We start from the raw sequence: 25,337 nt of genomic DNA, 5'->3' as shown, positions 1-25,337 counted from the left end.
AAAAATTATAAAATAGAAAAAATAAATAATAATAAAATATAAGAAAATAAAAAGACGCAGGTCTTGCACGACGATTGGGCCGCGAAATCGAATAGTAATTCAGAGTAAAGGCAGGCACGCTAAACCCCAACCAGATGATGGGTGGGGGAACTGCCGCTGATTGGCAGGGATCTAGATTGACCAGCAGGGATCTGCCTTTGGGACCAAATACCACTAAAGACGCATGGTAAGGCCTCGTACCACGTCGGGTCAGCATCCTGTATCGTGCATGACGGCTCGTATCGTGGTTGCGAATGGTCCGTTCCTAACTAGCAATCAGGCAAAGTAAGGAAGTAGCAGCAGTAGGCTCCCCGAGCTTGACAGAATGATACGATGATGGAGGTGTGTCTTCTCCTCCCACCGCAGAGATTTTCCTTTGCTTCCTGGTGTTACATTGGCGGTCAACTACACCAATGACCGTTGGCCTAGCGCAGGATATACTTGGTTAGTCGAGATCACTGAGAGGACATTGGGTACTTAGAGACCGTACCCGATTCCAAGTGGAGCAGCAGAACCTGGTATCCATGATAATGTCGTTGATAACTCAAAAAGGGCAATTGAACGGTGGATGGTAGAAAGGGATAGGTCAACTACGAGAATGGACAAGTAATCTTTTTTCTCCTTCTTTTCTTGTCTATGTCTTCTTTCTTTATCTGGCTTGCCTATCCTCTGTTTCCAATCGAAAGAAGTATAGCTCGATTTCTATTGTCGGAGCTTGTACTTTCTTTTTGCTTTCTTAACCATTGTTGGCTTGTCTCGCCTCTACTTAGAATAATTATATGGATGTTGCGCGTTTTATCTTCCATCCATCCTGTAGAACATTCATTTTCGAAGCAATATATCCCGCAACTGGGACGAAGAGCGATGTGAGTGGACCAGGCACCAACGAATAGATGAGGGGATCGGCTCGGACAAAAGTTATGGAAGGTTGAGAGGAACCCTCGAGGGCAAACCAAGGTTCATTTGACGGAACGGGGAACGGATCGATAAACCGCTGAACCTAAATGCCCGCATGACATACTTGCGGACAAAGAAAGAACTTCGAAACTATACTGGTATGTCGCTCATGATCAAGCGGCGAAATCCCAACGGTTTCCTACTGGAGATAGTCCCCAGGATGATAAGTGGGATTTCTCAATTCCCAGCACTGCCCGGTCCATGTCGCTTTGTGGCGTTGGCCGAATGTCAGATCTGACTGAAGAAGGTGGAGACCAGGGGAGTGGTCGCATAAGATGAGGGGAAGGTCACTGGAATTGTAGAAGTACAGGTCATCAGGAGATAGTAAGGAAGTAGTAGCCTGTGAGGAGAAGGGAAGAGGGGGGGAAAGGAAAGGAAGAGGAAAGGAAGAAAAAAAGGACAGAAGACGAAAAAAAGAAAAATAAGAAAAGGGAAGAAAACGGAATAGGAAGAAACATTGACACCGGCAAAAAGCGGTCGATCTCTCAGGGAGACTAAAGGCGATGAGGCCTGAGTGGTGCAGCTGGTTGAGCTAGATTGCCACTTTCGGAAGTAGTTTCTGTTAGTACCTTACTGGTATTAGGAAGGTTGTCAGAATATGATTCCGACGCCGAGTTTCCGTCCATGGCATAATAGACTTCACACATCTGAGGATTCCGTATATTTCCCTCACTCTCCTCGTGCTTAGCGCAATATGGATGAATAATGATTATTCAATCATACTATGTATGTTTTTTTTTTTCTTATTTATTGATCTCATTTTCCTTTTCTTTGCCTGGAAGTGACTCGGGCCTGCTCACCAACAGTCGACGCCCAGGCCGACAGCCAGTCATCAGCGAGTAAATGCGATCTGCATAGTACTTTGTCACGAGAAAATACCGTCAGACAATTATATGGACGAATGAGAGGCGGCAGACCGATTTCAATTTATTTTGCCTGCCATGTTAACATGGGGGTTGACCAGGGTTGAGATCCAGACTCCCCCTATCAGAGAGTGCACAGACCGGATGGGTTTTAGTCAGGGAGAGTCGGTTCCTTTTAGCACGACTGAAGTTCAAACCAGCATGAGGTCCTAGAGCTAGGACCCCACGGTCCACCTAGGACCCGCTGCGGTCCACTCCGGGCCGACAACCTAAGTAAGCAATGCAAATCGTCGCACAAGTCGTACCCAGAGAAATTGGTAGGAGTGGATTGAGGAGGGGCAGTCGTTGGTCTTCTGGAAGCAATGCAAAGGCAAAGAAAATTCTTGGGATATGAAAATCGCAAAAAGTTGGAAGAAATTCAGGCACGGGGGGAGGGGGGCTCCGTTATGCGAGTAACAGAGGGGATGGATTGGGCGGATGAGAGTTTCGACGCATTGGGCCATGCTTACTTACCCGCCTTGAACGTGAAGATAGTGATCGGCCATTGATCATTCGAGGGTAAAACTTCTCCTAGGTCCGGTGTAACTTTCAGTCCACTGCGAATCATTGCAAGCTTTTAGCCCTACTTGTCTGACTCCCTGGGAGTCGGAGTCGGAGTCGGACGGTTGGAATTAACTTCCTGTCAAAGTGCGCCCCCCTCCTCCTCCTTCCCCTCCAAATGTCGCTAAAACAGTATATCTTATCAGCCAACACAAACTGACCAGGTACTGCTTAAAAGAGGGAAGGGAGAAAAAAAGGTACCGCATTCCACTTCGACCCTCTTGCCGTGCAACTTCGGGGTGTCCTGAGCGGAACGCGACAGGTCTTCCTGCAAGTGCAGCCTTACTGGGGCTTCAATAGTGCCCAAATAGTACTAGGGGCCAAGAGTTCCCCGTATTTTGTCTTTTGGTATCAAACGTTATGTAAGGACGTATGCTGTACCCTTCGGGGATGTGAGACTGATCTGGAATGATTTCTAGTTGCATCTTCCGTTGCCAATCCGCCCCGCTTGGGCGGATGGCCACGAGGCTGCTGTCGTGAGTCAGGTACTAAGTGATTGTATGTAATACATTTGCCGCCCAGTCGAGCCTTGACTACCCGTCACGGTATGATGTATATGAAATTAAAATTAAAGCGACAGCAGAGACAGAAGTCTATAACAAGTAATATAATGATAAGATTAGGTATATCAGCAAGATGGATAGCGCTACAACGAAAAAATGAAATGAAAGCTGCCGAAAGCTGATACTGGTTGTAAGCAATGCCCCCTGAGACAACGGATATTGTTACCACGAACCCTACTATCTTCTTCAAAGGTCGTTGCCACTTTCCGTGCGTAGCAGCACAGCCGAATGTCCAACAGATGATCTGCTTGTATCTGTCAACCAGAGGAGCCGGTTATTTGGAATTTATGAAACGTTACCACATGAAGCGATAATCCAGTATACGCTTCCAATATGGAGGGGAATTTGCTAGCTTCACTGATGTATACTGATGAAAGTCACACATACTCTATACACACACAGATTTTCCTTTCTGACTCGCTTCTGCCTGGTCGGTCCAGTTCTCAAGATGTTGCATTTCGCCCCTTCCTGAGGAAAGCTGAAGTGGGAAAGGAAAGGGAGGATATCGCACAAGAAGCATTGAGGTCATAGTAGAGGCCAGCAGCTGCTGGTGACGGCGCTTAGAGCCGAACTTCTACTGGCTGAATCTGATGATCCGCTCAGCGACAGGGGCCTCGCATGGACCAGGGTATGTAAGTGCATAGCAGAGGAGAGGGTCGGAAAGGGGAATGGCCGGGGACGGGCCGGGGGTGCGACAACAGGCACCGAATGAGGCACCATTTCGTGGTAGCCTTACCGGTTTACCAGACCAATAATAGATATCTGTCAGGTACACAAGCCATTGCAGGAGTCAAGGGGGCTTCTACTGGATTCGTTTATTCCAATGTAGCATATCCCAGGTACATGCAGTGTGCACCGCTGTGCCACAAGTCTACCTGGCTAATTACCACCGTAACCGCCCATGGTGGGAGTTGAGGAGAGGGGTGGTTCGTCCTAAACGGAACACTTCCGAGTCCGACAAATGCCTGAATAAATGTCTCAGTGAGTATGACATCACTTTGGAAGGACAGATTGAACCATGAGTGACTAGTGGACAGTGGCGGGCGTCTGCTGGACGACTATGTAGCTGTGGGATCAAGAATGGCCGAGGTATGTGTGTGTAACTAGTGTGAGTGTGTAGTAAAAAAGCGAGGAGATCTGAGGCCTACATCGGAGTGGAGATTGGCGGTTGCAGTTCGCGCCTGCCTGACCAGATCCTACGATCCCGAAACAGGTAACATACCACTTACCCTTCTACCCATCTCCATGTCTTCCGATCGCCGATATAATGGTTCCTTGACCTTTACAATACCTTCTCCGCTTCAAGCGCCATTCCTCACATTATCGATCACAAACAACCCACGACCTCGTCGTGGGGTTTCCTTTGTGTGGTGACCAGAGCAAGCCACCACGGCTGTATTGGCTATGATGAAGGCCGAGGATACCGCGTTATCCAAGGCAAAATTGCCTGGAAGGAACGGTGGTGAAGAGAAATGGCGTAACAAGAAAGCTCATTTGTGCGAGGCCGTTTCGCATCGTGATATTCCCGGCAAATAAGGTGAGACGGGCGGAGAAGGAAAAGCACTCAGATGCAATGCAGCCTCCACTTCCCAGTGGGAATCAACGTCCGTCGGACGGTGCATTTTCGGTCATCTGATGAGCAAAAATTCGTCTGGGTTTTATGGAGCACTGAGAATTGGGAATCACGGGGACTAGGGGAGATTTCAGCCATAACTCTTGGCGAGGCCTTCTTCAGACATCCATTCGGCCTGTCTGTCGAGGCTGTGCCGCAGCAGAAGAGCAGATCTCAACATCAGGAGACAATGTATTCTCGCAAGTGACCAGGGTGGTGAAAAAAAAAATTTTACGCTTCGATCGGATGCATTATCCAATCTTCGCTAGATCATCAGTATTCGTCATTTGGCCATTCATCATCTTCCTGGAGATACTCGGGGTTGAGAACGGCACCCCATCACTGCAGGAGGTTATCTGCTGGAATGATCATCATCAGCCATGTTAAACTGCTCCACTTGGCTGAGGTTCCCTGTCCGCTTGCTTTTCCAGCCTGTTTAGTGTCTCCAGCTCGGGCTTGTCCTCCCTAATTTCGTTCCTAGTTTTGCCCCTCCTTCCCACCATTTCCTGCTGGGGGGTCTCACGCATCCTTCCCCCATCGCTACCAAGTTTTGTATACAACCTAGCCCATTTCCCTTGCCCTCCCCACCCAGCCCGCCGCAAAAAAAGCAGTCGTGCATTAACTAACAGCAACGGTGACTCGCCCGTCATATGCAGAAGGACGCAGACTTTGAAGTAAGGCGCAGGACAAGCTCCGCTTCGCAGGATTAGTAATACCGAAGGGGATTTCCCGGATTTTATAGGAATGAGGTCTTGTTATGTGCAGGGAATAATTGCCGCCCACCATGACAGCTTCTTTCCATCCCGCTCGCCCGCGCAGACCGCTTCTTGAGAGATTGTCAGTAGCCATGCACAGGGTACTCTATACTCCGAGGAAAATTTCCAACCCGCATTATCGCATGGAGCAGTCTATTATCAAGAGCCTCGCCTGGAGCCGGTCATTGGTCCAGGCCGGGGGGTTTTGACACTGACCAAATTACTTATCCGGTCGTTGAGAAATGAGGAGATATCCTGCAATATAGTAGTTAAAAAGAAAATTAAGAGACTAACCTACTAACTGACTAGATGATAGGCAAGTTAGTGAGATGATTAAGCCATTCTCATCCGAAGTCGAACAATTACTCTGTTGAGTAACTGCCGAATTGAACCCAGGATACTAGCCATAAGCTCACCATATTTCCGAGAAACCGCCAGCGCTGTAAGAAAAGAATAAGATTGCAAACGCGAGAAACTTTCTGAACCACTGACGCCATGGTCTAGATACTAACTAAGTATCTAGACGATGGCTAATGATTGACCGATTACGCCGCCTCTCTTACTACTCCAGTAAGTATAGTACGTAGGTATCGGTACTTACCCCCCCTCTCCTGGTAATCGTACCGTACGGTCATGACAGGTACGTCATCCCAGCAAATGAGAAATATATGAAGACTCGGCTGAAGGGGGCAGACCGCATTACTTACTACCAAGTACTTACTTAAAGTAGTCAACTACTAAGATAATAATCCCTGCTGGATGGAGGTGAGTGTGTCCTATCGAAGTGTTCTCCTCCCAAGTACCCCAGACCCTGTCCGCATCCGCAGGCGCAGCCATTAGCTGCAGAAGGTCAGGTACTACAAGAATACTATGTAACTGTTAGTTGGGCATGGCATTACTATCCCACATTAATCATTGATTTATCTATTTCAATATCAAAGAATTACCACAGCACCAATTTGAATACTACGTTAGAGGAGACTGGCCTGGCAGTCGTGCCCGACCAATTCCCCCCTCCCTCAATCCACCCGTAGACAGACTAACTAGTAACAGCTACATATTAGCTAGAAAAAACGCACCGATCTCATGTTTCTTTCTTTCTTGCTTACTTACGTTAACTAACCCCAGAGGCGTTCCAATCTTGGCCCTCCACTCGTATAAATGGAGCCTTCGTTTAGAATGGACCAAGAAAAGCCACCCCATTCTCCATCTTGATTGGACCTGATTCCTGAGTTGCTAAATTGGTCGCGAACGGTAAGAATAGCACCGTCGTAGTGGTTAAGTCAGATTGATTCCTGATTGCCTACTATCTATCTACTTACCTATGCTTCTATGTCTCAGATTCTGGCTCACTAGTACTACTCAACTAACAACCCAGCGAGCTGTTCCAATTCAAATTGCTAAACCACTATCCATCTACATCTAGCATTGAGATAGTATATACGAATGTCCAGACCAGACGAGGGTATCTTCTTCATTTACTTACTACGACTACTACTACTTCTACTACTACTACTACTACCCCCTCGCATATGTTATAGATCGCATCGCAAATCCGATCCCAGCGCAGTAGTAGAAGCAATGCTGTCCTTGTATCCACATACATAAGGCACATACATACATAACATACAGCACAGCAGCAGCATAATCACCAGGTGATAAGAGTTATGATGATCAGATAGCCCAAAGCACGAGGAGATGGACAGTGCGTATGTATGCACTTTTAACATTGAGCGCATGGATCATCTTCATTACTATCCTGAATCAAAACTTCTCTTTCTACTCCTGATAAATGACACCATTGATTAGAGCAGTAAGGAAGGAAACCCGGCAAGGAAGGGAACCAAACAAAAATAAGAATTAAAAATAATGATCAGAGGGACGTGCGCTGTGGTTTTTCTTTTGCTTTCTTTTCTTGCTTTTTTCGCTTTCTTGCTTTGCTTGCTAACTAGCTAACTAGTCAAAAAAGCACAGGCCTGGGTTCGGCTGGTCCAAGCGATGTGGATGTGGTAGCCGGCCTCGAACTTAAATTGTAGAATAAATAGACAGACTGACAACTACTCTGCACCTGGGCCAGGTAGGAAGGAAGGAAGGAACCGGTCGGTCAATCAATCAATCATAATCAAATCAAACCAAATCAATTAAGGAACCGAAAGGTAGTTGGTATAAGTACGTAGTAGTAAGCGAAGCAAATCCCTTCGCACGGAATTTGGTAACTAACTAGTGGTTCGAGAGTTACTCGATTGATCTCTGTGCGCATGAAATGGAAGCATGTGTGTGGTAGGTAGTCTACTTTAGTTTATGTTGGTCTACGAGACTGGAAATGCTGGTCTGGGCCTTTAGATCTAGAACATCCCCGATCTTCTTGTCTTTCTTTCTCTTGTCTTTTTTCTCGGATCGGGACACCCGGCTTCGACCATAGTACATCATCAACCAAGGATGGATGGATGGGTCGAAGGAACGTTCCGATAAAAAAAATAAGAAGAAATAAGAATAGAAAGAGAAAAAGAAGAAACCCCCCAAAAATAAAAGAAAACATAAAAACGGCAGGACTACTCAAGTACCGCTGATCCAGGAGAACAGATTGGAAGAAAAAGAAAGAAAAAGAAAATAGTACCCTATTCCAGCCCTTTTTTTCAGCGTTCGTAACAAAAACTCCCTGCCTCCAAAGCCGCTTTTGTTTTTACCTTCTCCTCCTTCGCCTTCCTAAAAGAGGAGTGCGCATCACACAGATTTGAGTAGTAGTAGATAGAAGAGAAGCAACCCGATCCATACTGACTCCATGGTGTCTATCCCATCCAGGCTTCCGTCTTCCAGACGAGTGATCGTGCTGAAATTCCAGGGCGGCGTTCGCCAGCTTCTTCTTGCTGCCCGTGCGCACCTCGTCTTCCCCCAATCACAATCCTTATGGCATCTCACGGAAATATGTCACAAGGGCCGGGCCTCTTGGACCTGATACTTGGCGAAGCAGCCCCAACACCGCTACCGATTTCGATTCCCTATTCGAGTCCGATTTCGATTCGCCATAGCTCTCGCCCCGTTCATAAAAGCGGATCCTTCAAGGATTGGATTCGCGCTCCAGTAAAGACTCATTTACCGCTTGACAATCGACACTGCAGTTCACACCCCCGCTAGTTAGCCCTGGAGATCCTAATGATCGCGTGTTTGAGGTTGAAGCTAAAGAAGAAGTACGAACCGATATCTTCGTCTGCCAGCTCGTGTGACAGACCAACACGCTGCGGCTGGTGCTTCACGGAGCGACCATACACAATAGCGTGCTTGAACTGGTCCTTGATCGTCCTGTGAATTTGATTACACTGATTGCGCGTCAGCGGATCCCGTCTAACAAGGATGGTCGGACCTGCCGAGGTAAAGGGAGCCTTACGAAATCCTCGACCGTGCAAGCATGCGCTCTGAGCACCACGGGGGCCGTGTAATCGGGTGCCTTTCCTTTAGGCTTGGTGTAGATGCGTCGGAGGTTGAGCTTTGCCCACATCATCTCCAAAAGTTCGTCGATGTTCCAGCCATGCTCAGAACTGATCGGGCAGGCGTTAGGTATCCGGTACAGCAAATCCAACTCCTCAATCGTAATGGCGTCAATCTTGTTCAGGGCATAGACGACGGGAATGTAAGCCCGACTCTTAGCTTCAAGAACATCAATAAGGTCATCAATCGTTGCGTCACATCTAATGGCGATATCTGCCGACGAGATCTTGTACTCGCTCATGACAGCTTTGATTTCCTAATGATCCAAGTCAGCCCGAGTGCATATCCCCGTACTCTGTGTTCTGGAAACCCACGTCGTGATCAATATGTGTCAGAGGAACGGTGCTTGTGATGGCAATACCACCCTTGTCCTTCTTCTTGAATGTGATGTTGGGCGGCTGCTTGTTGATACGGATACCAAATCCTTCCAATTCGTTCTCAATGACCTTCTTGTCGACTAGCGGCTTGTTGACGTCGAGCACGATGAAAATGAGATGACAGGTCTTGGCCACTGCAATGACCTGTCGACCACGACCTTTACCATCTTTGGCACCCTGAATAATACCAGGAAGATCGAGAATCTGAATCTTAGCACCGTTGTACATCACTTGACCAGGGACAGTCGTCAAAGTCGTGAACTCATAAGCAGCAGCTAGACAAAGTACCGTTAGCACCATACCATTGACTGGGACTTGCCTGCAACGAACCTTCGGAATGTTGGCCAGTCAATCTGCTCATCAAGGTACTCTTTCCGACGGACGGGAAACCAATGAAGCCACTATTCAGAGTTAGTATGTATCCCGCACTCCCTCAAAACTTGGCTTTGCGACATACACACTAGCAACACCGGTACGGGCGACATCGAAACCAGCTAGCAATCCAATAGTCAATAACTGACACATCCATTCGATACAGTCACTCTCCACTTACCACCACCGCCGCCACCACCACCGCCAGTCGGAGTCAACAGCTCTCGCTTCAGCTTAGCAAGCTTGGCCTTCAACTGTCCTGCACGATACCATCAGCTCTGTCTGTTCTCGAACCACGTCCAAACCCATTCATCTCATACCCAAGTGATAAGCCGTCGCCTTGTTCTTCTGAGTCCGAGCCATCTGAATAACCGATCAGTATACGACTTCCGGCGCAAGATAATTTTAGCGGGCATTCGGCGCGAACCTCGTCCTCGACTTGTTTGATCTACATTTGTACACACAAAGACAGTTAGCATAATCCAGTCTGATATTATAACTTTCAGTATGAGCAGTAGAGAGAAATAGAATAAAGCAATAGTGGCGGGCTATCCAACCTTCTCCACGGTTGTCGACATTTTGGCGGTTTTATACGAGTTTCACCCCTCGCACACGGTACAAAAAGAAAAGAGACTATGCAAGACAAAAGAAAGAAAATCACGGAAATCTAAAATTGTAGGATTTCTGCCCTAGCGATCGAAACCCTTTTCCAACGGTGTCGTGGTGAGAAACCTGAACGAAAACGCTCGCGGTATGTCAGTCGCAATGGTGGAGATACAATCTTTGAAATTGTGGCCGCCACTTCATTTGTCCGTTTGCTTCGTCACATGGCGGGGAGGTTGCCTCAGGCATGAAATGTTCAGGCATCCAATCCACGCTTATCGGCGATTGTGGCAAGAGCTTTTCCTTCCGCCGGGATCGGGGTTCATCCCACATATCCACCATCACGCAATTCTTAACGTTCAGATACATTGGCTGGTGACTCGTATATTCTTAGTGGCTGCAATGGATGCTGTTTGAGCTATTCTTGTTTGCAACCGATTCATAAGTTCATCCTGTCCATTAGAAGGACACCTACACATTCCTTCTGCACTCTGTCTTTACCACCATCTATCTATACTTCCTTCCGAATCCTCCGATTACCGAAATTATCTATATCATACAACACTGAACCAAGGAAAAGCACGAAAGCATTATTTTTCATAAGACCAAAGATACATAACAAGCATGCCATACATCAACACAGACACCCCTTCCAAACCTCATTCTTCTTCCAGCAATGGATTCGAGAACCTCGTCCAAGATCTAAGTGACGCTCTGGGTCCGAGCTCGGGTCTAGATTCCGATGACATTGATCCAATGGACATCCTGCGCTTAATGGAACGATATGATTCGAATCCAGATGAATGGCTCCCCTTTGCGCTGGGAGACTCGAAAAAGAACTACACAAGGAACCTCATCGATGAGGGTAATGGCAAGAGCAATTTGGTGAGTTGCTCGCACTTTGCTTGCATTTATGCACCTTATATACTGGCAGTCTCAAGTCTCAGACAAAGATCTAGTCTACAACGCACCTATACTGACATATGATTGCTCAAGCTCATCCTAGTCTGGAGCCCCGGAAAAGGAAGCGCAATACATGATCACGCCAATGCGCACTGCGTCATGAAGGTTACTACTATATTCTCCAGAAGAAAGAGGTTATCCGCCCACAAAGCTAACCACCGATCCAAAAAACTTTGATGTAGATCCTAAAAGGCTCTTTAAAAGAAACCCTCTATGCCTGGCCAGATCAAGACAAGCTCCAGAATGGAGAATCGTCTCCACCGCAAATAAAAAAGGAGACTATATATGGTGAGAATCAGGTTACGTATATGTCCGACAAGGTTCGTCTGATATTTCCTGTTATGATGATTGGACCGGGTATCATCTTTGGTGTAGCATGGCTAACACTGAGTCGCATGTTACAGCTGGGCCTTCACCGAATCTCGAATCCGGATCCTAATGATTACGCCGTGTCGTTGCATTGTAGGTCTAACCATCATATCATGATGATTACTATGGGTGTGATGGCATGCTAACATCGATAACGTGAAAGTATACACTCCTCCCAACGCAGCAACACACGGCTTCTGCATCTTCGACGATAAGACCGGTAAGGCCTGTCATATCAAGACGTCGCATGTTTATTCGGTCCGGGGAGAGCGGTGTTGATTTCAGTCGCTGTTTGTTCTTTTTTCTCAAACATACCACCCCTACTTATTCTTAGCTTTATGATTGCGTTCAGTTGTATGGCGTCTTGTCATTCGATATCCATCTGCTGTTTGTGAACTAGATTAGACGAGGGCATGTAAGTATTCTTAGAAGGTTGAGGAGTTGCTGACTAGCGCAAAACTCTCACAACACATCATAACTCTTTCATTCGCTCAATCAAACCACAGTATTAATAAACATAGAATAACAGTCGTCAAGTCAGTCTTGAGACACTCAAAGCAGGTCAAAATAACAAGGATGCGCTCCTAATGTATGGCATAGTAACAGTTTGTATCCGCAAAACGAAACAACACAGCAATCGAATGCATATGCATGTGGGTCAATAAGATACTGTACAATGCCAGACAAGGTATAGAAGGAACAAACAAGGAGAGAGCACTAGCGAAGATAACAATGCTGTGTGCACAAACAAAACACAAAATGCAAAACAAGACAACTAGCTAAGGGATGAAGATAATAGTCGCATTGCCGAGGAACAGAGAAAAAAATCAATGCTCAAAACAAACGCATTCACACATAATATCGTACGTAAACTCATGACTATGACTCCCTCAAGCATGACCAGAAGCAGCCGATGAGCGCATCAAGATCCGCTCAAACAGCAAATCTGGATTTTCCAACACTTCGGACTGACGTCGACGAAGGTCCTCGAGGCCGACTGTAGGGTTCTGTAAATCTCCAATATAAGTACGTCGCTCGAAGGAGGTGCAAAAAGATATCAACCGTGATACCCACCCAGTCCTCCTGGTTCGGCACACCGTGTGCGGGCGGAAGTAGGCCTGTGTCGGAGTCTTCTTCACCTGGGATAGGGGGCTTTCTGCGAATAGGTGCGGGGGTTACGGGGAGGCTAGGCCGTTCTTGCTCGCTGGGAAAATCTGTCACCCGTGTATTGTTGGACCAGCTGAAAGTGTATCTTTCTTGGCCGGATACTAGGCTCTGTCCTGTGCTGGAAGGGCCGCCGGTGAGCACCTGCACCTTGCCTTTGCGGGCTTGTTGTATGGATTGAATGTATCTTTGGATCTCTGGGATTTCGTCCCAAGCATTAGACCGCGAGTAGGAGTCCCAGGATTCGGTTGGATCTTCAGATGTCCAGGACGTCACACGAGAATCAGGTGATGGGCCAGACTCGTCTTCCGTGCTTTCAATGAATGACCTTGGAAGGGTAAATGTAGTCGAGCTCTGGTCGTCTTCTGGGAACACACGCGTTGGTCTAGGCGCACGAGTCTCCCAGGGAAATACCTGGGCAAGCTTTTCGGGCTCCGGCTTGGTGCTTGGGACTTCATAGTACATGTTCTTTGGTGCTTCCGGATAGGATTCTGGAGGCTGGAAAAGCTGCTCATCCTGCGACATGGCGTAGGTCTTCTTCTCCAAAGCGATACCTTCTGGCTTCGTGTTCAGTGGCGGAGGTTCCCTAGAAGCATTAGCAATAAGCAATTAGATAAGTTCCTCAGTGGCTTACTTGGATGCATCCCATTCTGCCTTGGGCGGCTCAAACGTAGTCTGTACTTCAGGTTTCGGAGATGGCGGTGCAGGTGGCTGCTCTTCAGACACATTGGCTGGCTCTGTAGGCTGCTGATGGTATTCGTGCTGGAAATATTGTGACTGTGGCTGAGGTGTTTGTATATGCGATGGCACGCTAGGTTCATGTGCACGTGATTGCGGCTCGCTATGGGCTACAAATGATGTCTCGCCTGATTGAGGGTGTATGTATGCCGTGACATGCTCTTCCCCACGAACATACCGCGGAACAGCGCTTATGATTGGTGCTTGTGCACTCTCAACCGCACGCTGTTCCTGTCGTTGCTCGGGCTCAGTGGGTATTGTTGAGCCTGCTACAGGCGTAGGTTCGGGAGCTGGTGCTGCCACACTCTGTTGAGAATGCGGTTGGTAATTTTCATGCGCTTGGTGCACCTGTGGAGCCTCGTGCGCAACTTGTGTAGGGTAGCTTGGTGCCGATGCTGGTGGTTGAGTTGGTGGCTGAGCTGGCTGGAACGGCGCGAAGTCCTGGTGAGAAATCTGCTGATGTTTTTGCGGGTGTTCGTATTGCGCTTGCGACGACGGTTCGAAGTGCGTTTCTTGAGCTTGCCCATGAGACACATACTCCGTATACTCCCTGTGCGGCGGCGGCTGTACATCCTCCTGGTGACCCCCATAGAATTCCTGATGTGGGGTTTCCACCTGAATTGTAAACACAGGCTTAGGTAGCTGGATTGGCTGCTGGTACAATTAGCTCAAGGACACTATGTAGAGATGCCTCAATGGCTATCCACGATCTAGTACTGACATTCGTAGTCACAACAGGACGATAGTGCCTATCGTAGACAGCCCACCATCTTCCCAACAACTGATTATAGGGAGATTGAATTGGTTCCACCTGCCTCGCCATATTCCAGGGCTTCTGAGCACCAATAAAATGAATCATGCTGATCGTACTCTGAAAGTGCTTGTAGGCGGGGATATACTGGTAGTTCGCACTGGGTGTGCAATTGTACGAAAAGCTCAGTCTGTGCCAATCGCGAAAGTGCATGTTCAAAAGACCCTGATCAGCGCCATCGAAACTGATACCTCGCTCTGCCAATGCTCTGAGAGCAAGATAATCCTGTAAGTTAGGACGGAGCACCATAACACCGCTGTTGAAGCAATCCGGCCAGCCTACGTCTGGAACCGCTGCGAAATCCACCTCCAACTCTAGGAGTTCATCGGGCGCTCTGAGTGCGACCACATCGCAATCAATGTAGACTATGCGCTTGTACTGGGTTTGACGCCAGAGCTCGATCTTTGTGAAGGTTGCAATCAAGTCCGGCCGATCCATGAGCCAGAGGTTCGCTGGAGTGATGTTTGTCAGAGGGTGCACGGGGATTAGTTCATCATAGACAGCCTAAGGCGTGCTAGTCAGTGGTTGGCCCTGTGAGGTGGGGATTGTTTAGCATGAATGAAGCATGCGCGCGCACCTGAAGTTCCTGGATTGTTGCTGGCTGCAAGCTGTCCGGGGTGAACAGAACAACCAGCTTAGCTTTGGAGCCATTGTCGCGGAGAGAATGAGCAAGAACGGTGGCGCCTAATAGATTGAGTGGAAGCAAGTCAGGAAGGGAGCTCTGAACAGTAGCCTGACAGTCACAGGAGCAAGCATACCTGGGAGATAGTGATCACTCAGTAGAAGCTGTTTGGGGGACCAATTAGTAGCAGGCAACGTGATCACGGGATGAGGAGGCGGAACATACAGTGCAGTAAACGGCACTTCCTTGAACCATTGCGGCGGGAGGTGAGCCGCGCGATCCTGACGAGACCACCAGCTACGATAAAAGGGAGTGATGCAAAGAAACAAAAACAAACGAGTGTGAGGTGCACGAAGACGAGAAGGAAAGCAAAGAGGAGAGAAGGCAGGTTGAGAGCTAGTCTAGGAGGTACTAAGCTAGTTCACCCCCAAATTACTACGATCCCCCTCACTCGCAGGTGACGTTTGGAGCTAAACCCCGCCCGCCAGCATAAGCAGCAATCAGCAAAGTCGGTCCCGGCTGTGAGCAGTCCTTGGGAGGCTGGGGAAGTCAAGATCTGGATGGAACCAGACTTCTTTTCTGGTTGGATTTACGAATACCCACACGACAACTTGAATTGAATTGCTTCTGCTTGCTGGATGACTGGGAATGGAGAATACAAGAAAAGAAAAAAAATATATATATATAAAAAAAAAAGGATAGCTTGTTCGTGGCTCGGGACTACTACTCTGGGGGGAAGGAAAAAGTCAATGCGGCGCGCACTGGCTGGGGATGGTCTGAGGGGGGGGAAACAAAAGGAGCCAAAGCCAACGCCAGGGATCATTGGTGAGGAGCGGCAGAGCTCAACTGCATCAGGCCGCGTCCCCGTGCCACCGACGCTTGCTCCTCCCGGCCGTTTATTCACCGGATGTCGGAGGTGGTGCACGTTGCGTTGCGAAAACTCCCGTCTATTTAAAGGAGGAAGGGAAAAGAAGCTGTGGAATTCCGATTGCAGACCAGCCTAGAAGCCAGACCGACAGCCAACCTCCGCGAATGCCCCTTGCATGTCCGCACTCTTTAATTCCCCCTTAGAGTGCACCGATAGCGGTCTCGGCGCGGAAACAAGAAACCGTGTACCTGGCTTTTGTGTCCCCCCTGCACCTGCTGAGCCAGTCTCGGCAAAACATTCACAACAACTAAAGGAAGGACTAGGCGAAAAGGCGTCCGTCCCTAAAATAGCTATTCAAGCAAACAACACGATCGGATCAGTTCACTTCCGAAGAGTCACTACAGCCGTTGGATAGCAAGCCTTCATAACCGCCCCGATGTCCTCCTTCTCGCCCTTGACAGCCCACTCAACCGCCTTTTCCAAGGCAACCTGGCTCTCCCGTTCGATCGGAGTGAAGTGGCCCGAGAGTGGAAGCTCGATCAACTGACTGTCTGCGACAAGGTAATCGGCGAGGCCATCCAAGCAGATCTGCGGCTCCAAGGCAATGTCTCCCTTGCCCCAAATAACGGTCGCACAAGCTTTCAGGGCCCCCTTGGGTCCGTCATCAAACAGTCCAGCCCCGCTGCTGGCACGACGGGCACCGCTACCGCTCGCGATGCTGTGCAAGGCAGTAATCGTCTCAACAGATTTGTCCCAACGCGCGTAAGCAGTTCCATCTCTGTAATAGCAGGCCATGTGCTGGAAGCTCGACGGTGCGCGCTCATTCTTCAGTGACGCGGGATATTGCTCGCCATCAGCGGTCTGAGTCCCGGATTCTGCAACTGACGGACCCAAGGAGCTAGCAAAACACTCCGCAGCATCCTGAGATGTATACTCCCGCTTTCCGAAGGAGCCTCTGTGGATGAGCTTCAGGAAGGAATAATTTCCACCCCTTCCAAAAAACCGAACGAGAGGCATGGGCAGCTGCATAGCAAAGATGTACTTGGACTTGAAAAACTGCCGATAAACGGGGCTCATGGTGGCGAAGGCCTTGTAGATCATCGAACGCGATTGGATCGGCGAGCGCGAGGCCGTCTTCAACATCTTAACAGATGCAGACAGCAGACGACTAATGTTGGACGTGGCAAGTGCAGGCTAACATCATCAGCACAACCGAACATACTCGTAGAATCTCTGCAATAACCTACCAACGGGCCATTACTCAAGATAAACCGATCCACCAACTGAGGAGCTTCAGCCGCAAGTCGCATGGAAACAACACAGCCCCAGTCATGCGCGACAACTACCAGCTTCTTCTGGCGCATACCGGCCTCCGTATCCACGCCATATTTGGCTCTGATCGCAAGGATAAACTCCGTCAGACTCTCGAGCACATTAGTAGGCGAGTAATCAGCCAAGCTATCAGTCCCACCATAACCAGGCATATCAACCGCAATAAGCGTCGCAGACTGCTGGAGAGACGAAGAGCTCAGAACATTGCGCCAGATGGCCCAGCTATCGGGGAAACCATGGATAAAAACAACCACAGGTTTATCCTGATCCACCGAGGCGCCTTGGTCATTGCAAACGTAGTGAAACTTGAACCCGGTCTTCAGGCTAAGTATATGATGCGAAAAGCCAGCCCAATCCTTGGACAAGTCCCAGAACTTGTTGCGCGCTAGGATTCATCATAAGTCATCAGCTTTATGTCCCCCGCACAGTCCCAGCATAGCACGTAAAACAAAGAAAAGCAACATAGACAAAATTCTTACCGATGTTCAGCTCCAACTCCTCCTTCTCGGTAGTCTGCTTAAAGAAATACCCCAGTTTCACAGCGACAAGGCCATAAAACAACAGTCCGCCCAACCCATACGTCAAAATTACAGCCGATTTAAGCTTTCCAAGCAACCAAGCTGTGGGCTTCATGATGCATGCATGCATATATCTTATCCCATGCAGACACGGAAACTGTCAATCAATCAATATAAATCACCAGCACTACAGTACTTCGTGAAGTTCAACGACTGAAAGATTGCAAAGAAAGAAAAGGAAACAAAGAAAGTGACAGGGAGAAGATGAGCTGACGACAACAACTAACCAGCGGAGGCCGAGGCAAATTTATAGACCAGAGCAAAGCAAACAGAAGATCCACCTGACGGAACTAGTCCGGATAGGATAGGGGGAGGGAGGGAGGATCTTAGTGGAAAAGATGGAAGGATTGAGGTGGAGGGGAAACGGTTCTTGGCTGGTGAGCAAGCATACTGGTAAGTGTGTGTTTGATAGACTTAAACTACCCAGTGCTGGTTAGTGCTTGTCTATTAATGGGGCAAATTCCGAGACTGGAAGAGGTCTCCGCCACCCAAGCTCTTCTTTCTCTGGAACTAACCAAAGTAACTCTATGGGAGGAAGAGACGAGGACTGGGGCCCGATGACCTAATACCCGCTCAGATGGGACCCGCAACATGTGAAACGGGGCCACAATCAATTCGGAAAGTATAAGGGTTTTTTGTGCAGTGGTGTTTGGTACAGGGCAACAGCATAACTAAGGATATAAAATGTGATTTTCGTTTTCGAATTTTCGTAAGTCATATATACACACATCAATTGGCAATCCCTGATTTTCGTCTCATCATAGCAAAAGCTCCAAAACGCCATATATATCGTACGTTCGTTAAACATTGGGGAATAAGACAGAAAGCAAATAGCGAAACCTGGCAGTAATCATACAAAGCTAGACCGAAAAGCCCAGATTATGTCGGTTGTCGTCAACTAGGCGCCCGTACCTATTTAGTGGGTTTTTAGTATCAGGAAAGCAAAAGATACAAAGAGTGCACTTACTCTAGTAGAAGTCGGAAGAACCAGACCTCCATGTCCTCGTTTCGGAGAGCTTTCTGTGCCCATTCCCGGCCTTGCTGAGCCAGTCTTGGCGCGATCACTCTGCCCTCTTCTTCGGACTCAAAGTATCGCATTGCCTCCAGATAATCATCTCCGGTTAGGCTCAGAGGTACGTAATGTGTCCAGGGTTTGAGCCACTCATCATGCCATTCGCGGAAGATTGAGACTTTATGAACGAGACTCCTGCTGCGCAAGAACGCATAGAACCGACCGCTGAACGCATTTCCATCCATGTCCAACAGATGTTTGTACGCCCAAGCGTCTTGCTGATCAACGGGTTCCGCCAAGTCAAAATACTCTTCCTGGGCGGCACAGTCCTTATCGTCACATTGGCCAATGTACGTGAACCGAACGTCGAAGAGATCCGCAAAAGAGTTACGACCAACTCCCCTGGCCTTCCATTGGTTACTTTCAGTCTTAGACAGTGTCTTGGCTGTATTGAGAGCATTAACGTTGCCGACGAACAATTGTCGATGCTGCCGCCGCCAGCCCCCAGCTCTGGAGTATCCTCCTGTTGTTGAGCCTCTCCAGAACATCTGGCTGCTCTTCTCATTCCACTCCATATCTTTATCTTCTTCATAAGGTACCTGGTCAGACCAGTACCAAGGGCTTGGGTACAGAATGTCCTGGTAGCTCGAGATCTTGCTTTGCGAGAAGACCGGGAATAAGTCATGTACAGCCTCAAACCGGTTCGGCCGGTCAAAGAAACCATACTTGTGGCGGAGGGAAGGTGAGTTGCAAATGTCGGAAAAGGCGCTGGTGTTGTATATAAATCCTAACTCGCCCTGAGCGTAGGAGTTTACATTATCCGCGGCCTGCTCATCAAGTGAGCGGACCGGACTGTCAATTGGACAGGAAGACCGAGAATAACTCCACGTGGACTGACGGGTGAACCGATTGAAACGGGTAGTACGCACTTCATCAATGCGGTCACCCTTGTTCAAGTCGCTGGGTCTATCTGACCATGCATTTGTGGGCATGGTATTCGTAACCGTAATTTGAGAGACTTGCTCTCTCGCAATAGCAACCAGCCTCTGAAGATCTTCGCTGGGTACAACGACTCGAGGCTCATCGAGGGCATTAAATACAAGATCCATATCAGGCAGGTACTCGACAAAACTCTCGATCATCTTAGCGGTAGCACTGCGCTGCCAGCTCTGCTCGAATGCCCCGCCTTCCACAAGTGACACAGATCCATTTCTGATCAGTACCCCGATCATAGAATTATCGAAGCCCAGCGTCTCGCGAGCCCGATCGCGAATAGTCTTCGGTTCGAGGGCCCAAAATGGCAACAGAGCATGATATATTGTATCATATTCATCAATCAGTTGGACGCCTCTTTCTTTCGCAAATTGAAACCATTTGTCAAAATGCGGGGGCGGGTGCATGTTGTAACGCTCTCGATATTCATTGACAGCCTGAGCCAAGGTCTTCGATTGACGTGACAGTAGCCGATCAAATTGCTGCTCCGCATTCTTGACAAGCGATGCAATCGGATGAAGACTGTCCGGCTGAGCAGCCTTTCGGAGGCCAGACTGTTCAATAAGCTGGGCATTGGACGGTACGGGGGGGCTCTGCAAAGTAGTCGGAGGCCGAGAATCGGGAGAAGGATAGAGGTCCACAATAGGTGAGGGGGAGGGGCTGGGACCTCTGAAGAAGATGAGGAATAGGGAGACGAGGACAAATGTGCCCAGCCAGACCACAAATCGTTGGGTTCGCATCCTACCACCAGGGCGAGTCTACGCCATGCAGAGAGACGAGGGTTTTGTTGTTTGTAAACAAACCGGGAACTAAGCAGAGGCAATGATATTGAGTCTTATCAGTCCCTCTAAGATGCTTCAGTCCCCTTATTCAGCGAGACGCCAGAGCCACCAAATCTCTGAAGAAATTTTGCAGTAAGAACAGTGGTCAATGACGAGAATGTTTCACAAGCATTGCTAGCATTCCATTGATCTGCCTGATGGACGAAGAACGATGACGGTATCAACCAGCGGGAAACTTTATCGGTCGGTCCCTCTGGCAATCCCGTGCACTATACCCGTTTGGGAATTAGTGAGTGTCCGTGCCTGGTTATTACTAAATCGGGCTAGTGGCAGAAAGGCTATATATTAGATGAGCACACGAGATTCGAAGACTAGATAGAGGTACTATCTTTTACCTCAGGCAGGAAGATACCCAAGAAAATCAAAGGGTCTGGTAAATTGCCTGCCTGCGATAAAGTACCAACTTCCATTGATCATTTTATATATCCTGAAGGACACTAATAATGTCATCCTTTAATTCACCATTTCCCCATCGCAAGACAGCTGAAAGTTGCCGTAAGAAATTCAATGAACCGTCTTTCAACGTCGTTCTCCAGGTTCCCAAGCACACCATGTAAAAATCTTCTTCTCGAGGCTTCTGGAAATGAAGCCATAATTCGTGAATTGGGCCCTCCGTGGTGACAGAGAAGGCGAGGCGCAACTTGGTGTTAGGCAAATCTTGGGCTACCACAGGGCCGTCTTCAGTAACTTCTTGGTCCTCTTCGTCCAAATCTTGGAGATCCAAAAGATTTTTCAAGATTTGAAGTGCTGCTGAACCACCTACTGCAGCTTGATTCTGTGCTTGGTACAAGTTCCCACCAGTTGCAGCAGCCTTTGCTTCGACTACCAGAAAAGGGAATCGAAGGCCAAGAGGTGTGACGTGGGGGTCACTGATAAGGCTGGAGGTTTCTTGCAGGTCAACTAGAAATCTTCGTGCGGCGCTACGGCCCTTCTTAGGTACAAGGGCGTTTGCTAGGTTTTCATCGGACAAACCGACACATATATCTGGACGTGGATCTTTAAGCTTGAATATAGGAATGGTTGGTTCGACTGTGTTTCCGGGTACGATTCGATGTGACCGGTCTCGTTTCCGCGGGACGGTAGAAAGAGGATTATATACTGGAGGTTTCAGATCCTCACGCCAGTCTAAAAAAGTTAGCATGGCCGAGTTTGACGCATTGTGGTGCTTACCTCGATTGCGCGCAACTTCGAGCCCATCGGGTTTCAACTCGTCAATTGCCGTGTATAATGCTTCTGTCCATTCGGCCTCTCCTGATGGTTTTCTGACCAGTTCTTTGGATTTATGCCAGAGCTTCTCAGAAACCTTGTGTAGATTACTGTCGTTATTATCTAAAAGTATATTGAAAACCTGATTCTCTGTATGATGCCGAATGTCCATGGGGATCTCATCATCAACAAAGATATTTGCACGCCGGAGAAGTCTGTAACGATATTGCGCGTCACTTAGCCTGGAGGGGCTGCTGGACCGCGACCGTTGTGAGGAGCGGGTGGATGGGGAAAGTATTGGGATCTCCCCTGGTATGCCGCTTGTGCTCTGCTCTGAGGCCATATCGAGACGCGTGATTAGAGAGACAGGGCGTGTGTTTCGGTCATGCTCCTTGAGGGCATCAGTTGTGAGGCAAGCGGTTGTAGAAACGCGCTTGGAGGGGAGGGGCGTAGGGGAACATGGCCGTTTCATTTGTGTCATTGCGCAATGTACAAAGTCTCTTGGGCTTGAATGCAGGTCGAATATCAAGTGCTTCCCAACACAAGCGAAAGAGAGGATGACACGTCAAAGACGCTAACAGGGCGATAAAAAAGGGTCAACATCAGATACTACTGTGCTATTCGATCGGCCAGTATTTGGTGTCTTCCTTTGAGGACGTGCTGCCGAATAGGCTAATGATGTTAGGCTTAGTACCCTTCCTATAGATGAAGCACTAAAGAAAGATGATGCACAGAGTACGTAGTACGGAGATACATAGAGTACAGACAGAAACCCTACCGCCTCCCCTATAGATGATTTTCTGCCTAAGGAGCACGGTTTCTGTCTCAGGCTTGAACGAGTTGAAACGGCAGGCGGTGGGACTCTGTCGGATAAGAAAACAAGCCTTAGTTATCTAAGGTATGAGCGTCTTCCTATTAGATTAATTGGCCCTCCCAGGATTTGAGGTATCCAATGACTCTTTCTTAGCTCAAGTTCTAATACTATCCAAGAATTGCGGTAGCTAGCTATTAGTTATCAGGCAAGAAGGTAAGATCATCTCCAGCTTTTGACTCTCGGGCAGTAATCTTGTCTATCTAATCTACCTATTTATTTTTAAATCTAACATATGCAGTTTCTCATACATGGTTTAGCTACCGCTGGTCTTTTACTGGCTTTGACATATGAATACTTATCAATAGAACCCTGGCTAGGCCTTCACAAGCTCATGACTATTCAATTCCACGTAGTACTGTTGTTACTACTGGTGATATGAATGAAAGAAAAAGTAGTTGCAATTAGATTGGTCGAGAAGACAACAAGACACAGAAGAGAAGGGCAGACATGGAGAGGGGAGAAAATACAATGATAATTCATCAGAGGTAAGTGGTCCAGGAATTAGTATACTAAATCCACAGTTTCAGAAGATAGGCGCCGTGCTAAGAATAGCAGCAAAACGAGGGGGTCGCACCATGCGCCATGGCGCGGAAGGCTTAATGAGCACGGCTGACAGTACATAGTTTGCAGCCTCATTTCTTTGGAATATCAGATCCCACACTCACCTGTAGTAGTGAATGTAAGCTTGTGCATCCTGAGTCTGTTGACTCAATTTTCCACCCTTTTACCGGAAAGCCGAGCGGTATTGAATCCGGAGGGTTCAGTCCAAAAGCGCACTGGGAGGGAGTGGGTTTTTAATAATATCCTCCCTTCTCTCAGACACATTAACCCTCGCGACAGCACCATCGTCTACAACATGTCGGAGGTAGAGGAGATTGAGGCCCGCCTGGCTAAGCAGCTGGAGGAATATCGGAGCATCATACAAGGCACAGACCTCTACGAGTATATGGGGAATCGCGTGGTGGAATCCCGAACCACGAGCGGTAACTTGGTCGCTGTGAAAGTGAACCGGAAGGAAGACTACAGGCGATCGGAAGCTGAAATGATGCAGTATGCCCATGAAAAAGGGATCCTCACACCTCGGGTACGCGGTTGCTATGACGTGAAGAGGGGTGTCATAGCTACAGTGACTGACCGGGTGCCTGGCGATTCGCTTGATAAAGTCTGGCACACCTTGTCCAAGACTCAAAAGAAGGACATTGAACTCCAACTCAAGCAGCAGGTAGGTTTCATAATCTACATGGCCTGGCTTAGCTATTTGTGCTCACCTTTTCAAGGTACAAGAGATGCGGAAACACACCCAGCCGTATATTGGCCGTATCGGCAATGTCACGACATATAATTTCTTCGACCGCCTGCACAATAATGACATGGGTCCCTTTGCTTCTGAAGTGGAATTTGATGAGTGGTGCTTTGCCAGAGTTAAGTTTCCTTACCAACAGGCATTCTGGAAGCGATACTTGCCTAAGATGAGGAAGAAGAGGCCTTCAAAATTCGTTTTGACACATGGTGATCTGTCTGCGCGGAACATTATGGTTCAAGATGGCCAGCTCACCGGCATCATCGATTGGGGGTACAGTGGATTTTTCCCTGAATACATGGAGTATGCCTTGGCAACGGTCATTCATGAATCTATAGAGGATTGGTGGCTTCCCGTGCTGAAAAGGGTGCTGGAGCCCTCTGGGTACCTCCGGGCCAAATTTATCGCTACCATCAAGGATCGAGGGTGGTAGTCATCCTTGTTCTCTTGTTCTCTCTCTTATCTGTCTTCTTGTCCAGTTTAACCTGGCGTCATGCAAGCCTCTCATGTCATGGATATGATTTCCGTTAAAGTTGTTCTTGACTCCCCACTGTGTACTTCTTATGTTCCCTCATGTTTCCTCATGTCTACGCTAGATACCCACCCCTACATCGTGCCCCCGAAGGGTGTCTTACACATACAATTCAGGCCGAGGCTGTTTCAACTTGTGCACTAGAATCCTTTTTTTTTTATCAATGACATACACATATCTCAATGTTTATATCCCCCAGGTTCCTTTGAAATATTATTCGTGCACTGACCGGAGATCTTTGTTAATGCTATCTGAGTAACCCTGCTATTCAAATTAGTGGCTCAAAAAGAAATATGTATACATGATATATCTTCTGACTACTTTCCCGCGCAGCTGACCTTCAGAGGTCCACCCATCGCCCTGGCAATCCGTATTACCACCAAGAAGTGTAGCCCCTATAAACCGCGATGTAAGACGTGCTCTACCCAATTTTCTTGAATACGTTGAATCCAACTCAGAAGACTGATCAACCTCCGCAGTCAGTGGATACGTCGCCTCAAGTCCAACACGATGGTTGAAGCCTTCTTACCGGGTTTCCTAAGCAATTGCGATTCCTAAAAGGAAGCATTGCTTGTAGGTTGGTGACTGGTAGACTTCGTTTTCAGTCACCCATAGAATAAAGCTTCCACATGGTGTTGCGACACTTAGTGGTACCAGGTGGCAAGGTAGTTAGTTTATCGAGGACTCGCTGCATCTTTCGAGGAGGCCAATGATATGATAAATTGGTAGTTTCATGTCTTGCTCTGGTTTAGCTTTGGTTTATAGAGTACTCGGTGCTATATGCCTCCGATAATCAATCGCTGGAGCGGAGGGTGGCCCTCGGATGTAAAGGTACCAGGCTGCGACTACTACGACCATTACTACTGACCACCACTACCACCTAGCAAGTTCACATATGGGCAAGAA

At 48.2% G+C, this 25,337-nt stretch overlaps 7 protein-coding genes across 7 annotated transcripts; 2 read left to right on the top strand and 5 right to left on the bottom strand.

Moving 5' to 3' along the window:
- Positions 1-8,447: 8,447 nt before the first annotated feature.
- Positions 8,448-10,384, bottom strand: BO83DRAFT_359798 (GTP-binding protein RBG1; the record flags this gene model as incomplete). The annotated part of the gene is made up of 10 exons (XM_025529373.1): positions 10,182-10,384; positions 10,052-10,072; positions 9,945-9,987; positions 9,806-9,883; positions 9,710-9,746; positions 9,583-9,653; positions 9,190-9,527; positions 8,775-9,131; positions 8,586-8,706; positions 8,448-8,539 (listed from the first exon to the last, which is right to left on the bottom strand). The coding sequence occupies exons 1-10, from the start codon at positions 10,200-10,202 to the stop codon at positions 8,448-8,450; spliced, it is 1,179 nt and encodes a 392-aa protein (XP_025388373.1). The 5' UTR covers positions 10,203-10,384.
- A 205-nt stretch (positions 10,385-10,589) lies between these two features.
- BO83DRAFT_378007 (putative cysteine dioxygenase Cdo1) lies at positions 10,590-12,044 on the top strand. The gene is made up of 5 exons (XM_025531144.1): positions 10,590-11,112; positions 11,224-11,295; positions 11,373-11,510; positions 11,595-11,652; positions 11,723-12,044. Exons 1-5 carry the CDS (start codon positions 10,852-10,854, stop codon positions 11,836-11,838), a joined length of 645 nt encoding a protein of 214 aa, XP_025388372.1. The 5' UTR covers positions 10,590-10,851; the 3' UTR covers positions 11,839-12,044.
- A 405-nt stretch (positions 12,045-12,449) lies between these two features.
- Positions 12,450-15,519, bottom strand: BO83DRAFT_359793 (glycogenin; the record flags this gene model as incomplete). The annotated part of the gene is made up of 7 exons (XM_025529372.1): positions 15,120-15,519; positions 15,031-15,058; positions 14,850-14,956; positions 14,183-14,776; positions 13,358-14,112; positions 12,634-13,309; positions 12,450-12,566 (listed from the first exon to the last, which is right to left on the bottom strand). Exons 1-7 carry the CDS (start codon positions 15,147-15,149, stop codon positions 12,450-12,452), a joined length of 2,307 nt encoding a protein of 768 aa, XP_025388371.1. The 5' UTR covers positions 15,150-15,519.
- Positions 15,520-16,143: 624 nt separating this feature from the next.
- On the bottom strand, positions 16,144-17,727 carry BO83DRAFT_388298 (alpha/beta fold hydrolase; the record flags this gene model as incomplete). The annotated part of the gene is made up of 3 exons (XM_025532752.1): positions 16,144-16,956; positions 17,010-17,479; positions 17,574-17,727. The coding sequence occupies 3 exons, from the start codon at positions 17,725-17,727 to the stop codon at positions 16,144-16,146; spliced, it is 1,437 nt and encodes a 478-aa protein (XP_025388370.1).
- A 658-nt stretch (positions 17,728-18,385) lies between these two features.
- BO83DRAFT_416800 (putative capsule-associated protein CAP1) lies at positions 18,386-20,645 on the bottom strand. The gene is made up of 2 exons (XM_025534720.1): positions 18,640-20,645; positions 18,386-18,584 (listed from the first exon to the last, which is right to left on the bottom strand). The coding sequence occupies exons 1-2, from the start codon at positions 20,415-20,417 to the stop codon at positions 18,533-18,535; spliced, it is 1,830 nt and encodes a 609-aa protein (XP_025388369.1). The 5' UTR covers positions 20,418-20,645; the 3' UTR covers positions 18,386-18,532.
- A 289-nt stretch (positions 20,646-20,934) lies between these two features.
- BO83DRAFT_336834 (uncharacterized protein) lies at positions 20,935-22,396 on the bottom strand (the record flags this gene model as incomplete). The annotated part of the gene is made up of 2 exons (XM_025528461.1): positions 21,690-22,396; positions 20,935-21,644 (listed from the first exon to the last, which is right to left on the bottom strand). The coding sequence occupies exons 1-2, from the start codon at positions 22,204-22,206 to the stop codon at positions 20,938-20,940; spliced, it is 1,224 nt and encodes a 407-aa protein (XP_025388368.1). The 5' UTR covers positions 22,207-22,396.
- An 863-nt stretch (positions 22,397-23,259) lies between these two features.
- Positions 23,260-24,672, top strand: BO83DRAFT_359783 (aminoglycoside phosphotransferase family protein). Its single transcript, XM_025529371.1, has 2 exons — positions 23,260-23,821; positions 23,877-24,672. The coding sequence occupies exons 1-2, from the start codon at positions 23,456-23,458 to the stop codon at positions 24,330-24,332; spliced, it is 822 nt and encodes a 273-aa protein (XP_025388367.1). The 5' UTR covers positions 23,260-23,455; the 3' UTR covers positions 24,333-24,672.
- Positions 24,673-25,337: the final 665 nt, after the last annotated feature.

The sequence above is a fragment of the Aspergillus eucalypticola genome (genome assembly GCF_003184535.1).
Source record: "Aspergillus eucalypticola CBS 122712 chromosome Unknown BO83scaffold_11, whole genome shotgun sequence".
NCBI lineage: Eukaryota > Fungi > Ascomycota > Eurotiomycetes > Eurotiales > Aspergillaceae > Aspergillus > Aspergillus eucalypticola.
This window is presented reverse-complemented; position numbering and strand designations above follow the sequence as displayed.

Coding starts and splice junctions, on each gene's coding strand:
- BO83DRAFT_378007 (XM_025531144.1), top strand. CDS start 10,852: ATGCCATACATCAACACAGACACCCCTTCCAAACCTCATTCTTCTTCC. Junction 11,113..11,223: donor GTAATGGCAAGAGCAATTTG/GTGAGTTGCTCG, acceptor TGATTGCTCAAG/CTCATCCTAGTCTGGAGCCC. Junction 11,296..11,372: donor ATGCGCACTGCGTCATGAAG/GTTACTACTATA, acceptor ACTTTGATGTAG/ATCCTAAAAGGCTCTTTAAA.
- BO83DRAFT_416800 (XM_025534720.1), bottom strand. CDS start 20,417: ATGCGAACCCAACGATTTGTGGTCTGGCTGGGCACATTTGTCCTCGTC. Junction 18,585..18,639: donor TTCTTCCGACTTCTACTAGA/GTAAGTGCACTC, acceptor CCCACTAAATAG/GTACGGGCGCCTAGTTGACG.
- BO83DRAFT_359783 (XM_025529371.1), top strand. CDS start 23,456: ATGTCGGAGGTAGAGGAGATTGAGGCCCGCCTGGCTAAGCAGCTGGAG. Junction 23,822..23,876: donor AACTCCAACTCAAGCAGCAG/GTAGGTTTCATA, acceptor CACCTTTTCAAG/GTACAAGAGATGCGGAAACA.